The following is a 17,405-nucleotide window of genomic DNA, read 5'->3' as shown; positions in this document are numbered from 1 at the left end:
CGATGCCAGCCCTGAGTAGGAGAAAACGTAGCGAATGTAGCCCTATGGTCGAACAACTTCTGAGATACTTCGCCGACCTAAACGGGGTTAGATCGCCGAAACAACAGCCCTTGGTCGGGTAAAACCCGAGTCATTCCGGTACGTAGAATCGGCTGTCGTGGGAATGACTTCTACCGCTTAGACTTTGTTGCTTTTTCAATTTTTCCTAATAAACAATCGTGGTACAAGGCTCAATAAAAATATTAAAAATAAAATGTTAACAAGCCACAATAACATTGACAAGTAACATAATACTTTAAAAAGCCAGCGTACTTGTTTTTAACAATGTTTTGGTACATAAATAAAATATAGTTCATAAAAAATAAAAGTGTTATTCATTTTAACATGAGTGTACACATCATTGTACATAGAAGCCAATAAATTATTTTGTATATATGACATTTTTGAGTAGCAATAATGAGATCATTTCCATCTTCAGAGTTTAAATAGTCAAAGAATTCTATACATTTCATTTTAATATTACTTCTAATATGAAGTTCACTTTAAATAATTTTTATCTGAAGCCAGTTTCTCTCTTTGCTCCAGGAAGCAAACCTCATACTTAGATCCTCTCAGTTGCTTCGTTTGAGTGTGGTATTGAAAAAAAACTACATATTTCTCAAACTGTGGAAAAGTACCACTAGTTAAGAACTTCATCTATAATTCCTCATGGCTTAAATTAATTTTTTCAACTACGGAAAAACTTTGAAAGACTAAGAATACGCTAAAAAGAGTATATAACTGTATATCTTGTATGCAAAACTCTTTTACAATGTCAGTAAATTGTGAAAAAATAGTTTTAAGTAATAGGCGAAAGCCATTCGAATATTCAAATTTGTTGTTATTAAACTGAGTTATTTTCGAGATAAGTAGCAACACGTCTGCCTTCTTTTTAAATAATTTAAGCTCCATCATACTGGTACGGCGATATGCCCATAAAACGATTGAACTTTTTGTTGCATTAATTTCTTGGACATATGAAACATTATCTAAAACATATCAACTATAATTAAATTATTTTCTTCTTACTTTTTACAGTACAGTTCAAAGAAGTTCCAACGTTATGTAAAAACCTTAAGAAAATCCTAAAGTGTTTTGTTTGAATTAAAAGTTCAGTACAAATCAGTACAAATTTTGAAAAATCAGGACATAGCGTACTGATTGAAGAAATGCATAAAATCAGTTCAAGAGTTGAAAAATCAGTACTGTACTGATAAAATCAGTACGTCTGGTAACCGTACCTTAAGACTATTGTAACTTTAGCGAGTAAGACCCGTTGGTTGTAAAACGCTATGCGCCATTTTCAAAAGAATAAAGAAGAACATTCGAATTTGGACACCGAGACCGACGGCCGCGTTTGATTTGTTATTTTGCCACCTGATATATTACATTATCAAGCTTGTTAATTGTATGATGAAATCTCCAAAACCGTAAATTTTGAAATGCTTCCCTTATTATTAATTAAAAGTGCGATATGAAGTCGTTGCTTGAGTTAATCTGCTCTTTTGCCAGAGTGCCAGGCCACAGGCTATAAGCTGAAAGTAAAAATATTTTCACTAAACATTCAAAAACTATAGCTCATACAATTTTTGGAACATCATAAGTAAGCACCTTACGAGGTAATCGATGTTTTCTTCAAATTTTTAGTACCAAAATCGTCATCATGACCAATGTCAATTTAATGAAATGTTTCTGTGTTCCATTAACATTTGTCGTGGATTTTTTACTATCAATTTTAGTGAAGAAAAAAATTGTTTACCAGGTTGAAGAAATTACTATTCGATTGTTAATTTTACTGGATCATTATTTCAATTCACTACCACTATTGTATAGTGAAGTTGACATATTGCAATTCACCACTAAACATCGACGGTGGTAGTGAAAAAGGTTACACTATCACAAGCTATTAATGAAAACTGAAAGTTTAGTCCACTATCAACTCTGATATGCACATATGTATGTATATAATTAAAAATTTTATTTTGAAATAATATATGTATATATGTATTTAAATACATCTCCTTTACAAATTCCAAAATTAGATGAACATTCAGCAACATCAACAGTTTCAAAAAAACATGCGGAACTCAGAATCGGTAACATCTTTTAATTCGAGCGGCACAAGCATAATAAGGAAAACTTTGCCAAGCACAGGAGCTTCTGTGCCAACTACAACAAGTGCAGCAACCAGCGATGGGACTTCACCTGGATTATTCACAAGATATAGACCGTTTTTAAAAAAAGACAAGGCCTTAATTAAAAAGGTCTTAGCCGGCATTAAAACTAAAAGACCAGACCATGTACAAACCGCATTACTACGTCGTCATCTACTTGAACTTACACAAAGTTTTATGATACCACTGGAACGTTATATAGCGTCATTAATGCCATTGCAAAAAGATATAAGTCCTTTCAAGTCAGCGCCGAATGCAAACACTTTTAAATTAGAAGATTTCTTGGCCACTATTGAACAGTCAGGACCACATCTAACATCACCTTTGAAGGGCGATTGGAAGGGTTTGTATCGGCGATTTTTCAACTCAGCTAATTTTCGTGGTTGGTACGATACCAGGCATCGAGAGCTACAGTTAACCTTACAGGATCTGCAACTTCAGGCGCTGTCTGTGGCTAACCTTGAGAAATGGGCGCAAGATAAGCAGGAAGTAGAAATTATTGATATGATATTAAAATTAAAACAAAAATTGAATCTCTACACTAATACTAGTAACAATAGCTCAACACAAGAGCAAATACGTGCTCAGATCACTTGTATGAAGGATTTACTGCCTAATGATTTAAAAAATTTAGTTAATATTTGATATGTAAGTGAAATGAAATCTTGAACTAACTACGACAATTGTGCAGATTTGTTTATTTTGAACGAAACAGAAGACATTAGAAGATTTTAAAACAAATTTTTTACATTAGTGGAATTCGCGCTTCTATGTATTCGTTGTATCTTGCGTAAATGTAACAGAATGCGCGTGTGATCTGTTGTTGCTGGTGGTACAATAAATACACGTGCAACAACAATCACACGCTCATCCAGTTGCTGTTGTGATTCTGCCTGTCCTGGGCGGAAGCTGTGGCACGGCAGGCATGGTGGTAGCCCAGCCGGAGCTCGTCGGTCTGTGGGTCAGGTTCTTGCCACTAACTCACGCCCGTAGTCACAAACAAAATTTGCATGCGTTTGTGTGGCATAACAAAAAAAGGGAGATAGATGCTGCGGTAGATCCGTCGTGTCAGGGGAGCCACCATCTGCTTACGTAATATAAGCAGCCTTGGGGCAAATTGGCAGGGATGGACGATCGGCTTCGTTGGTGCCACTTAGTAAATATGCAGACAGGACAGTTTGACTGACGCACTGATGTCAGGATAGGGGTCTTCGCCTTCGCGTCTGGAGCCATGGTGGAGTCCAAAACTGCTTATTTTACGTAAGCAGATGGGGTGGGATGGCTCCCCTGACAGGACGGATCTACCACTGCATCTATTTCCCTTTTTTTGTTATGCCACACAAAGGCATGCAAATTTTGTTTGTGACTGCGGGCGTGAGTTAGTGGCAAGAACCTGACCCGCAGACCGACGAGCTCCGGCTGGGCTACCACCATGCCTGCCGTGCCACAGCTTCCGCCCAGGACAGGCAGAATCACAATATTACACTTACGCAGGATACATCAAATACACAGAAGCGCGAATTCCGCTATTGTGAATAGAATTCGGTAATTTTTTTATTTTATCTGAAATGTTGATACTTCTCTCAATTTGGGTACGGTTTAGTTATTTGTACAACGATTTTGGGTTGCTGTGCCCAAACGCGTGACCCGAATCAAAAAACTTTGACACACTTCTAGACAAGATCTACACTTTGTTTAAAAAAATTTACTATATCTATGTACTAATTTATTAATAATTTCGGTTTGAATTATGGTATTTTTTGCGAATTTCTAAAATATGCGTACACTGATGACTCCTATTCTGCCTTAAAGCAGCCACTTTAATCTATTAATTTTTACCTCGGTTTTATTAGCTTGGGATGTAACTATGTAATAATGATGCGCCTAAAAGATGGAGCAGTTTCCATTACCAAGTTATATACCTAATGACAGCACGAATGGGAAATGATTTTAACTTCCATTTTAAAGGTACCTGATGACAGTACGGATAAAAATTCCAACGATTGATTTCGCATGTTATTCTATTCATTATATGTATACATAATAGTTTTAAAATGAATTGAATTTATGACTAAAAAGATAAAAATAAAATTATAGTTTAAAAAACTAAAAACACTGTTTATTACAATGTGAATTAAAAAGTAGAAAATACTTTACCTAATACCTTTACTTGTTTTAATTAAACTTTTAAGACCAACCTAAAATAGTGTTAAAGTAATTAGAGTAAGTAAGTAAAACAATAAAATTAAGTTTACCGAAAAACAAAGCGTGGGGTGCTTCTTAGATTTCATAGACCTGCTATTGACAATATTCAGTATTATTAAACTGTAAATGAAAAGTTCAAAACAATATCAAATCAAGCACCCCCCGTTTTGTTTTCCGGTAAAATTATTTTTACAGTCAATTACTTGAATACTATTTTAGGTTGGTTTTAAAAATTTAATTAAACCAAGTAAAGGAATTTCCTATTCCTCTTAAAGGAAATCTTATTTCTATAAATTATTTTCTACTTTTTAGTTCACATTGTAATAAAATAGATTTTTTAGTTTTTTTTAACTATAATTTAACATTTACTTTCACTTTACACATTACACTATTAGTTATTAGTTGTTTTATTCCTTTAGTTTAAACTAATTCATTGCAAATTATTAATTAAAATTGCTATGAAAATCACCCGTGCGCAAAATATCCACGAAGGATAAGAAATGTGTTCTCTGCAAAAGATGTTCAGACCCTCTTCTTCGGCAACACAGAAAGGAGAATTCTACTTAAAGGGGGTTATAATCAGGCCTGGGCGACGCCGACTGCGCAGTACCCTCGGGGAAGCGTCGCGTGTTCGTATACACGAAGTTGAAGGCGAAGACAACACCTGTCATCTGTGGTCATATTGTTTTAAATTTTAATCGTGTTTAAGTAGATTATTAACTTCTGTTAACCCGTTCCATCTGGATTTTAAGCTTTCATAAACGTAAGCAGCATCGAATACTTGGTTCCGGCTGTACAGCATCGAGAAACTGCAAGTAAGTGGAAAAGGCGCTCCAATTGCATCAATTTGCAAAACAAATAAGGCTTCGAGCGGTATACCAACAACTCTGCCTTACACGCTCACAAGCTGTTTTTCGGAAAAGGTTCGTGACTTTGCTAATATCTGCTAAGCTTCGAGTACAGCGCCACCTGTAGGCCCGAATCATAACTCACCAATTCATAAAACTGTGTTGCCAGCATACGTTTTCTACGATGTTCTCAAATCATTTCAATTAGAATGGCAGCTGGAGCTGGCAAGCGAGGCCGCGAAAATAACCCCACGGAACTGGAACCTGCGAAAACTCCGAGGATATCTGTGTCTTCACCGAATTTACTGCGAAACATGGACCAACGTCTCGCGAAATTAAATGACCAGCTCGCAAAACAAATTCAGGAATCCGAGCATAGAATTATCGAGCTTTTCGGCAAAAAGTTCGAAGAGATATTCTACGGTATCATGGATGACCTGAACGCTGTAAATGATAGAGTCACACGCGGCGTTCGGTCATATTGGTGTTCTCGAAGACGAGCTTGCTGCTTTAAAAACACAAGTTTCCAGACAAGAAAGTATCATTCCCGCTTGCTCGTGTAACGGGGATGCCGCATGAGGAAGGTGAAAACTTGCAAAGCATTTTCCATTACCTCTGCTTTTCATTGGACACTCAACCACCTCCCATTAAAAGCATTTATCGGACTAGGAAAACTGAAAACTCCTCAACTGGCCCTGCCATAATTATTGAGTTTAATACTGCCACAGACCAGAACGGTTTGCTTAAAACCATATCAAATTTTAGACGTACAAACAAGAAACCGCCGCAGCTTACACTCGTGGGTATTAGCTCGGACGCCCCCTTCTATGTTAATGAGTCTTTGAGTAAACATAACCACGAAATATTTAAATCTGCTTTCCATCTGAGAAAGCGGAAAAAAGTTGTCGCCGTTTTTACAAAACGGGGGATGGTCCACATCAAACGGTTGGGCAGTGATAGGCCGCAAGCTATATATACCATGGGCGACCTTTGCAATCTAGAAAACACCAGTCGTGCCGCCGTAATGGAACATTCCTTTCATGACGCCAGAGCCGAAGAACATAGCAGCATATCAACGCAACAAACTTCAACTTGAATGCGGAATTTGTATGCTGTCACTAACTAATTTGTGTTTTATATTTTTAAATATTGTCTTCGTCTTTTGTCACGATCTTTCTTTTGCCTTTTACTTACACAAATCTTGTAAATGTTACGGGTTTCCTTCATTGCTTAACTTTTTAGAACCTAGATGCAGTGCCATAATTAACTTACACACGTTTTATAATGTCGCACTTAGCCTTTAAGCGTACGAGTTCCAAAGACTGTTTATACAGCATGCTGCGTATTATTAGCAAGCGTGCACAGGCTTTAAGATAGTACATTTGAATGCGCAAAGTTTGTTTAAAAAACTCGACGAATTTATATATCTCATCGAAAATTCAGATATTCATGTTGTGTGTATATCCGAAACGTGGTTTTCCTCGCACCACAACAATAATATTCTGCGTGTAAATGGTTATCAACTTTTTAGAGCTGATAGGCATGGTCATGGTGGAGGTGTAGCAATATATGTAAAAAATGGTCTGTCTTGCAAACTAAATTGTGTATCGTCTTGTGGTGCTTTGGTCGAATATGTGTTCGTTGACGTATGTTTATTTATTTATTTATTCATGCAATAGTAATCTAGCTCAATAAAGTTGCTTACAGACTACATAGAGATAAAATATATCATACATTAAATCTAGCTTCATTTAACAATAGTTTGAAAGCGGGCTTAGACATAGAAAAATCTATGGCTAAAGAACTTGAGAGAACATTGAATTCTTTCAAAGCTCTAAAGATTGGAGCGTTAGAAGCATAGAGAGTACGGATACGTTCATTATAAAAAATATCAGTATTACGAAGGGTTCTGTTAGGAATATGGAAGCAAATGCATTCGAGTAAATACGGTGAATCAATCACACCATTAATTATGTGAAAGACAAAGGTGAGCGAGAGAATTGTTCTCCTGCATTTAAGAGATTTCAAATTTACTAGTGCACATCTAGCTCTATAAGGCGGAATTGGGTCGTCGAAATTCAATGATCGGAGCGCAAAGCGCAAAAACGTTTTTTCAACCCGCTCGAGCCTATTAATGTGGCTCTCATAATAAGGTATCCAAATAAAGCAAGCATATTCCAGCTTGGAGCGTACAAGCGACGTGAACAACAGCTTTAACGTGTAGGGATCCGTGAAATCAGAGCTAAAACGGCGAATAATAGCAAGCACTGAGTACGATTTAGCAATGGTGTAATTTAGGTGACTATGAAATAAAAATTTCGAGTCAAAGACTACACCTAGGTCATTTAACTCGTTACTAGTGGATAGTCGAGTACCATCAATATAGTATGAAGTAGGGGTTATACAATGAAATTTGGAGAATGATAGGTGGAAACATTTGCTTATATTTAGCTGTAAGCCGTTGGTACGACACCAAGCTGAGACATTTTCCAAGTCAAACTGAATCTTGACGGAATCAGAGGAGTTTGCAATAGTGGAGAAGATCTTCAAATCATCAGCATATAAAAGAAACTTGGAGTGCATAAAACACGACGATATGTCATTGATAAAAATGACAAAAAGCAAAGGGCCTAAAATGCTACCTTGTGGAACTCCAGAAGAAGCAATGAATGAGTTGGATAGCGCGTTGTCAACAACGACCACACATTTGCGATGATGCAGGTAGTATTTTAACCAACATAAAAATGTTGAGTGAAAACCTAAACTTGCTAATTTGGAAATCAAAAGTGAATGATCTACTCTATCGAAAGCTTTTGTAAAATCGGCATATATAGTGTCGACTTGAAGACGGTTGTTAAAAGCCGACATGCAATACTCAGAAAAAGTTGCTAAGTTAGTTACAGTGGATCTGCCGGACATAAAACCGTGCTGGTTATTGGAGATGAAATGGTTAACTGTAAAATAAAACTTCTGCTTTACTATATATTCAAACAGCTTTGATACAGTTGATAACTTGGCAATGGGCCTGTAGTTGACAACATCGTTTTTGTTACCACTTTTGAAAAGAGGACTGATGAAGGTTTCCTTCCCGGCATCGATAAACTCGCCACACTCAAGTGATTTATTGAAAATTAAAAGTGGAACCGCAAAAGCCAAACAGTTTTTAAGAAGTAAAGACGACAGACCGTCAACATCAGTCTGCGATGATGCTTTGATGTTCAAAATGCCTTCAACTACATCATCAAGAGATAAAGAGAGCGCTCCATAATTAATAGGAGAATCTACAGTTGAAAAGCAACTCCTAGAAGTTTCTGACTGTTAAAAAATTTGCGCGGAAAAAATCAGCAAAAAGGTTGGCTGCCTCAGGTGGTGATGAAGCATGTGTCCCATTAAAAAAAAACTTCTGACGGAATACTAGAGCAGGTTTTTTTCGAATTGAGATAGTTCCAAAAAGACTTTGGATTTACTTTTATATCTGATTCGAACTTCCGAACGTATCTCCTCTGTAGATTTTTACCAAGCTGTTTGAACTCTCTAGAATAGTGAAGGTATTTGTCTCTATAAACTGACGCTTTAGTGGATTTAAATTTTTTTTAGTACTTATTCCTCAAATTCTTTAACTTCTTGAGTTCCTCTGTATACCAAGGAATCCTATAACATTTCTTTTTTCTTAGCGGTATATTATTCAAACAAATTTCATTAACTTTATTTTTAAAAATAGTATAAGAGTCAGCAACGTGAACTCCAGAAAGTAATGCATCCCAGTCTACATTAGAAATTTCTTGATTGATAACGTCAAAACTGCAACGATTAAAACTGAAACTGGGAGCTTGATTATCCGTACAAATATTCTCATAGTTATAGAATTGAAGATCAAGAATAAGAGGAACGTGATATAAACCGGGACACGAAAGCGGGTCAAAACACTCATTTAAAACAAAATTCATATTGTCATTAATAAAAATTAGATCTAAAGTTCTAGCTAACTTATTAGAGTAGCTATTTATCTGAGCAAAATTAACGCTTAACAAATTATCAATAACATATGATTCCGAGAAACTGTTCACATTTTTTGGAAGTAAAGTGTCACCTATAAATGACCATTCTACATTCCGTAAATTAAAATCTCCGAGAATACAGAAATTAACACCGTCGTGACTGCGAGCTATATCGACTATGTTGTCCACATGCGCTTTATAAAGTGAGTCCGCGCTAGACGGAGGAATGTATGATGCGCAGATAAGTAATTTGGAGATGCCTTGTATCGAGACACAGAGTTGGTCTAAAAGGGAATCCGTATTGCTCAGACTCACACGATGAGCGAAACCGGCGGTGAACTGCAATGAGAACTCCTCCTCTCGAGAGACCAGTTTTAGTATAGTCACGATCTTTGCGATACACAGTATACAAGTTGGAGTCAAAGAATTCACCGTCGTTAAATTCCGAGGTCAACCATGTTTCAATAAGGGCAAAGATATCACAATCCGTAAGCGAGTTCATATTCAAAAGTGAGTTTGATTTTGTCTGCAGGCCGGAAACATTTTGAAAATAGATCTTGAGATGCTTCAAATGAAAATTTGCTGGAGCAAGAGCATCTAAGGATTTAGTTCTGGTGCATCGCCCTTTGGAAAAAACCGAAATGGTCGAATCTTAACGTTCGCAGGCCAGATATCAGCATTCAGCAATTTATCATAGAAACACTCAGAGACTCCTAATTTAAAATTAACTTTTCTCAATTCATCAAGATTAGCATCCTTTTTTATAAGCAAGTAGCAGTTCAGATATTTAGCATCAATATCAGCATGTTTGGATACGTAACTGATAATGTTCGCTGCTGTGACATTAGTAGAAAATACCGATATTAATTATCTCGACAAAATTAGGCTAGATAAATCTGAAATAGAATATGTTGACAGGGCTGAAAATCTTGGCGTCATCTTTGACAACACATTGACATGGAATGAGCACATCTTTAACACAGTAGGTAAAGTGTATGGAATGCTTAGTATACTGTGGTCAGTACAGTATTTCACTCCAATAAACATAAGACTACGATTAGCTAAAGCGTACTTAAAACCTACGCTTCTTTATGGATGTGAAATTTATGCAAATTGTGACTGTGTATGTAAGAAGAAGTTAAATGTTGTATATAACAACTTGACCATGTCTCAGCATTTTCTAAAAAGTTATTCAGCATTTCGTTTGATGACCTATTAAAAGTTAGAACACTTGTTGCCTTACCCAAATTATAAATTCTAAGGAGCCTAGTTATTTGTACGAAAGACTTTAATTTCTCCAATCATCGAGGTCTGAACTTTTAGTACACACCAAATATCGAACCCTTGTCTCTGAACGTCAGTTTTTTATCAAATCCATACGTCTTTGGAACTCTCTTCCTATTAGATTAAGAAAACTAAAAAATGCGATGCCTTTTAAAAACCAATTAACTAATTATTATAGCAATGAATGCAATTAATATATATATTTGTTTACTCTGTGCTTACCTGTAATTCCTACTTATTATTATATACATTTTCTTTTTTTTTTCTTTTTCCTTTTATTTCTTACTTATTATTATTTACTTCTTCTTCTGTTTCCCCAGCCCTCTCCCTCTTTTCTAAATACATATATTCTAAATTGTCATACATTGTATCATATACATATGTTATTTTAGGTTTAATCATAAATTGTAAACGCGTGACTAACACTATAAAATAATTGTAAAATTGTTGTGTTAGGATAAATCAATAAATCAACAAACAAATAAAGTGTAATTTAGCGTATTGAATTTTAAGCGATTCATTAAGAAACAGTGATTAATTTTCGCTAAACTTTCGCCTCCAACTTCGTGTATACGAACGCGCCACGTTACCCCGAGGGTACTGTGCAGTCGGCGTCGCCCAGGCCTGGTTATAATCCCTAAGCGCGGCCGAAGGTGTTCTCTGCCATGCCCCCTCCCCCTCCGCCTGCAGCACAATATCGTTGAACAATTAACGAAACATTCAATTTGGTTATAGAAAAAATTTTGTCGGCCTATCTCTTAGTCGTTGTTCATTCTCCTGGGGGTACCCAGAAGTGGTTCTTGTGCGAAAGGTACAGATATTTATTTCCACGTATCCTTTGGGGAAGGTGCCTGTTGTTGTTGTGGCGGCTACAACAACCCCGCCCAGATCGGCTGGGCTCAGTCGTTGTCGTCCAGCTCAACCAACGGGAGACCCAAGTAGCGTGCAGCCTCTATGGGGTCTGCCATAGGGACAAACGCGTCAGTTGAGTCGGTTTTTGTGTACATGCGAAGAGATGTTTCGAATCGTGGGGTGTCTCTCCGCATGCCGGACACACAGGTATGAGTTCACCCTACTGCAGAAGCCAGAGCTCAGTTGGGCTATTGTGGTCCGAGACTTCCGTCTCGTCTACGTCAGGTGGTTGTGTGCCCATAACGGCATTCACAGGTTTGGAGTCTACGTAACTTGAGACTGACTCCCTGTGAAAGCCGCTCAGGGCCTGTTGATATGCATTATGCTTTATGAACCTCTGGGCTTCGTCCGCTAGGTCGTAGAGATGCCTTCTGACATGCCCTTGGCGAGGGCTCCTCTGCAAGCAGGTGTCTGTTCGGTTGTCTACGTGTGTGGCTCCCTACTAAGAATTGCTTGCAGAACATTGTATTGTGCTCCCTTATGGGCAGGCATGGGCAGAGAGCGAGCACACGCTCAAAGAGCATAACCATCACGTGTACGTATACAAGCTAGAGCGTAACGATGAGAACGCGGCAGCATGCAAAATGAATTAGGCATACTAACACATTCTCACTTTTAGCGATCGCTTGTTTGTGGTAGTGCCCACCTCTGCTTATGGGGCACATTTTAGCCTAGTCATGCAGGTGGTGTTCTGGCGACATCAGAAGACATCCGGTAGATGTCCGAAGTGCTGTGTTTTGTGCTGTCTGCAGCTTCATCCACTGCGTCCTACTGGACCCCGGCTACCACAATGGTGCTGCGTAATTTAGAACCGGTCGGCGAATTGCTTAGTATGTTGCCAGCAACGTTTCTTTGTCTTTGCCCCAGGTACTGCCGGCTAGCCACTTGAGGATCTTGTTGCGGCTCTGTACTTTGTTACCAATTGCGGTTGTGTGCACAGACTGTCGAAATTTGTGTGTCATCAATAGGAATACCCAGCGGTAGTCTGACCTCCTTCGTCCAGGTGGTAAACAAGGCCGCGGAGGATTTTGTAGGGAAGAGGCTTAGACTCCTAGCAGTGAAGAATCGAGAACGCTCAGAGAGATACCCGTTTACTTTCGAGCACAAGACATCAATTCCATTCCCAGACGCCATAATCGAACAATTGTCAGCGTAAGAGACAATCGAGACTCCCTCTAGTGGTTGAGGGAGCTTGGAAATATATTAGTTAAGCACTAATGGGGAAAGGGCACCACGCTGTGGAACCCTCTGTTTTATTTTTCTAGGTTTTCTCGATTTGTCTCTAAACATTACTGACGAGCATCGACCACTCAGATAATTCGCCGACCACCGTTTGGGTCTCTGTGGGAGAGAGGAGGCACCTATGTCTTCTAGCAGCGTGGAGTGGCTGACAGTATCAAACGCCTTTGACAGGTTCAACGCTACTAGAATAGTTCTCTCACAGGGGCAGTTGCAGTTTAGGCCAGTATAAATTGTCGGATAAAGTAGATCGCGCATCGCTCCGGGTTCGACGAAGCACGGTCGCCGAAAGATATTTCGACTCTGTCGTCGCGCTTTGTCGGGTTGGACAGCGACCTCACAGTTGACCAAAGCTTACTCGCACCAGAGGTGAAGTTGCAAGTCTTCAGATGCTCTTCGCACTTTTTCCGCTTATGTACGTTCATAAGCTGCCGAATCTCCGTGTTGAGATCCCTGATACGGGGATTTCCGGGATCGGCCTGACGAAGGTTGTCACGCTCATCGGCTAGAACAGCCGGTTCAGCAGGAAGGTTTGTTTGTCCGATATACATTCTGCTGGTACGAAGCGAGCAGAAGCAGTAGTGACAAACCTGTGGAAATAACGTTCACCTAGGTGAACGTCGGTTGGTGTGGGGAGGGGAGCGAAGGTGCTTTCAGTAAATTCCGCGAAGCCTTTCCAATCAGCTTTGGAAAAGTTGATATAGGTCCAGTGTTCAGAGATGACTATGGGTAGATGGGCTGATGCCAAGGTCAGCATAGGTCGCCATGACGCGCTGTTTATCAGACCAGCGCTGATTATTGTTATGTCTGGCGAGCTGCAGCAGCTCCCATAATCCTGGTGGGTGCATCGTCGTTCATTGTGCAGAATGTCGAATCGTCTAGCTGCTCAGCAAAGTGTGTTCCCCTACGATCATTTGACAGGCTTGAATGCCAAACATCGTGGTGCGCATTAAAGCACCAACTACCATACGATTTTCCCCTCTGAGGAGCGCACAATGTTGAATTGCTGTGCAACTTCGGACAGCAGCTATCAATATTCCATGCCTTCCCTTTAAGACGGTTATCTCCTCGATCTTTCTCTGAAGTACGTTGCAGCTGGATTGAAGGAGCTTCGTGTGGTTCGGGAGATGTGTTTTTATGAGGGGGGTGAGGGATGTGTGTTGCCTAACCGCCACTGGTTGTGTGCGCTGCTATGGAAGGTGCCGCCCTGTGGTGGTAGTGGGTGGCGTCGTAATTGGGGTTTGCGACCGTGCAGCGCAACACGGGCCCTCGAAGTTCCTCGTCCAATCTCGCGTGGTGCGCAGACCTGAACATGCCCTGAAGTGGCACCAGCCAAGGCAAGTGTTGCACTTGACTGATGTCACATTACGAAATACCCTGGTCTGACACACCGTGCAGATTGCTAGAGGAACCAGGAGTTGTTGGCGGCGGCGTGTGGGTTTTGGTGCGGTTGTGTCTTTGTGGTTCTGTCTATTGTGTTGTGTTGTTGTGCTGTGGTGTTTCTGTTGAGCTGCTCAGACGGACTGGAGTTTGCCGTGGAGGAAGCTCTGTTTGAGCAGCAGGGGGGCCACAAATGATGTGGTCCACTGTCGATGAGTCCGTAGGCCTGAGCAGACTCGGAGGTGACTCCACCCGTTGCAAGCATTGCACTTGACTGAGGTGGAGTTGTGGTGTAGTCGTCTCTGGCATACACAGCAGGTGTTAGTTTCTGGCCCAGGGTTTGACTCGATGCCTGCCCTGAGGAGAAGAATACGTAGCAGAAGTAGCCCTATGGAAGAGCAACGTCTGAGATATTTCACCGATCTAAACGCGGTTAGAGAATTGCGATGGATCCGGCAAGGCAAGGTAAGCATGGAGCCTTGTGACGTCTACTACGGTTGCCACGTAAAAGAGCGCAAATTCGATCTTGGAAAGATCGCCGTCGCCTGTACTGGCGTTCACCCCGGTGGATGAACGTCTAGCCACTATCCGAATCAAAGCAAGATTCTTCAACACGTCGCTCATCTGTGCCCATGCCCCGTCGGAAAAGAAGGACGAGGCGTCAAAGGATCTCTTCTATGAGCGCTTGGAGAGGAAATATGAGCGCTGCCCCCGACACGATATAAAAATCATGCTTGGCGATTTCAATGCCAAGGTGTGAAAGAAAGGGATCTTTGGCGTCAGTCTCAGATTAGACTGAGGCTGATCGAGTCCGCCGGGGCCCGAAACATGGTAATATGCAATACTAGATTCCAGCATAAAAAGATCCACCAAGATACATGACTGCCTCTAGATCAATCATGCAAAACGCTACCCGAGGGTAGCGTCTGCGTCGCAGCCCTTATTCGTGTACAGAAGCGACGTAGCGAATTTCAAATCAGTCTGCTTTCAGATTGCATGAGAGTGACACCACGCTTCGCCGTGGAATATTTTTATTCATAATTTAGCGCGTGGTTGCCACCTATATATGTAACAAAGCCTAAATGTCTAAGTGCCAATTAGAGTTTTTAGTTTTAAGATAAGCCAATAATGCCCAATGCTTGTTATGTGGTAATACGATTACTCGCAATCGTTATACATTATACCAAGATGAAATAGATATTTCTGAGTTGGTAATAAAACTACAACGAAGCTCCATAATTTTTTATTCATCTTAATTTTCCACTTTTTTAGCTTTCTATGTTTTAATAACACATAGTAGGGGAGCCCAAGAGGGGGTTCGGGGATTTACCCTGCATCCTGTTGAGTACCTCTGCCAAATCTAAGCCATCTATGTAGAGCCGCGCGCATAGGAGAGCTGATCAGAATAGTAAAAAAAAAGTTATAGGTGGATTTACTCGAGCGCGTCAGATTAAGAAATAGTGGGTTAATTGCATGCTGAAAAGTATGCATTTCAATAATCTGACGATTTGAGCGTGACGCAAGGGATTCGGAGGGTCGCAAACTTGCAAAAAAAACGTTATTTGGACATTCTCGAGCGCGGTAAATTTTTTATTATTATGAAGCATATAGCTGACGGATAACGGGAAGTATATAATCTGACGATTTCCACACGCCGGAGTGACGAAAACCGTCAACAAAGATTGTCGTGTGCACTTGCTGTTTTTCAAAACTACTACAGATTTTTCTACGAAACTTGTTATTTTTTTATTTGTTTGCTGTTTTCCGTTCATATTATTTGTCATAAGCATATGACTGTAAGAATAACCAGCAGACAAAATGCTCACAACTGATACTAGTTGCGAGTGAAATATGAGAATTAACCGAAACAAACTCTCACTAAAGGCTCGTGTGTTGCTCCGCTGTATATGTACATAAGTATGTGCATTTGCGAATCAAAACCTTTATCTAAATTTGAGCTGGGCGATGAGATTACATGTGTAATTAAGTGCGTCTACGATTACGATTAATTTAATAGCAGTTTCTAAATAGTTTGAATTAGGATTGAAATAATCATAAATCGAAGGAGTATTAGATTCAAATTATATTAAGAAAAATTAGTAGCACATGATGTAACTTGTCATTATTATACTAAGTGAATTTTACTCATTTCTTAGCTAAAATCACTAGATATAAGAATTTGTATGTAAGAAAAATACGCATTTACCTGGTTTATACCGACACATAAAGCGCTTTGACCCAGTTCGCTGTGATTCAAAGCGGATGCATAAACCAAATTTCAATTCGCTCTGAATTTCAAAAGTGTATTGACTCGAATTTGATTTCAAATCGCTTCTTTATATTATACCTGGTATAAACACATCACTCATTCGACGAGAAGTTAAAATAAGCAGGTTTTCTTTATACAGCCCGTTTTAAATTTGAATTGTTATTAAAATAAATTTGAATTATTGTTCGCTTCCATTTCGGTCAATAGCGCAAATCAATTATTAAAGAAATATCGAAATAAAACCACAAATTTTGTATACATTTAAATACGGTTTCAGAGAGTGCGCTGTGTTTTAAAACTTAATTTTCACAAATGCCGTTTTGGATTTCAGACAACTGAATATTTAGGTTATTTAGTTTCTCCCAATGGCCTGGCAGTAAGTGAATCCCACACAAATGCCATAAAGAATTACCCTGTACCGCAAAACCAAAAAGAACTCCAATCGTGTATTGGATTATTTTCATATTTCAGACGATTCATACAATCATTTGCTCAAGTTGCGAGGCCTTTACTGAGCATGCTGAGAAAAAAATGCTAACTTCAATTTTGATGAAGATTCCCTTAGCGCTTTTGCCGAAATAAAATCTAGACTGATAAAATCTAATATTTTAGCGATATACAATCCCGAGAAAGAAACGGAACTGCATTGCGACACTAGTGCTTTAGGTTTTGGAGCTCTTTTACTACAAAAACAGATCGACGGCAAGTTTCATCCCGTGTCATATTTTTCAAAATCAACTACAGTGGCTGAAGCTAAATATCACAGCTTTGAATTAGAGACGCTTTCTATAATCAACTCTTTAAGGCGATTTAGAATTTACTAAGGAAGCCATTCCATTCACAATAGTAACGGACTGTAATTTACTGACGCTTACTTTGGCACGAAAACAAGTAAATCCGCGAATAGCTAGATGGGCGTTAGAGTTAGAAAACTATAACTACACCATACAACACCGGAAACGGGCATCGATGGGACATGTCGATGCTTTAATTAGATGTCATGTCGCCGCTGTTTTAGACGCAAAAGACGTTGACTTTCAAATTCAAGTGGCTCAAG

At 39.3% G+C, this 17,405-nt stretch overlaps 1 protein-coding gene across 1 annotated transcript; it reads left to right on the top strand.

Moving 5' to 3' along the window:
* Positions 1-2,117: 2,117 nt before the first annotated feature.
* On the top strand, positions 2,118-2,858 carry LOC118756947 (protein DENND6B-like). Its single transcript, XM_036491677.1, has one exon. The coding sequence runs from the start codon at positions 2,118-2,120 to the stop codon at positions 2,856-2,858; it is 741 nt and encodes a 246-aa protein (XP_036347570.1).
* Positions 2,859-17,405: the final 14,547 nt, after the last annotated feature.

Source organism: Rhagoletis pomonella, unplaced genomic scaffold (genome assembly GCF_013731165.1).
Source record: "Rhagoletis pomonella isolate Grant_MI unplaced genomic scaffold, Rhpom_1.0 Rhpom_scaffold_00002, whole genome shotgun sequence".
NCBI classification, from domain to species: domain Eukaryota; kingdom Metazoa; phylum Arthropoda; class Insecta; order Diptera; family Tephritidae; genus Rhagoletis; species Rhagoletis pomonella.
Note: the sequence above shows the minus strand (reverse complement) of the source record. Positions and strands in the feature narration are given on the sequence as shown.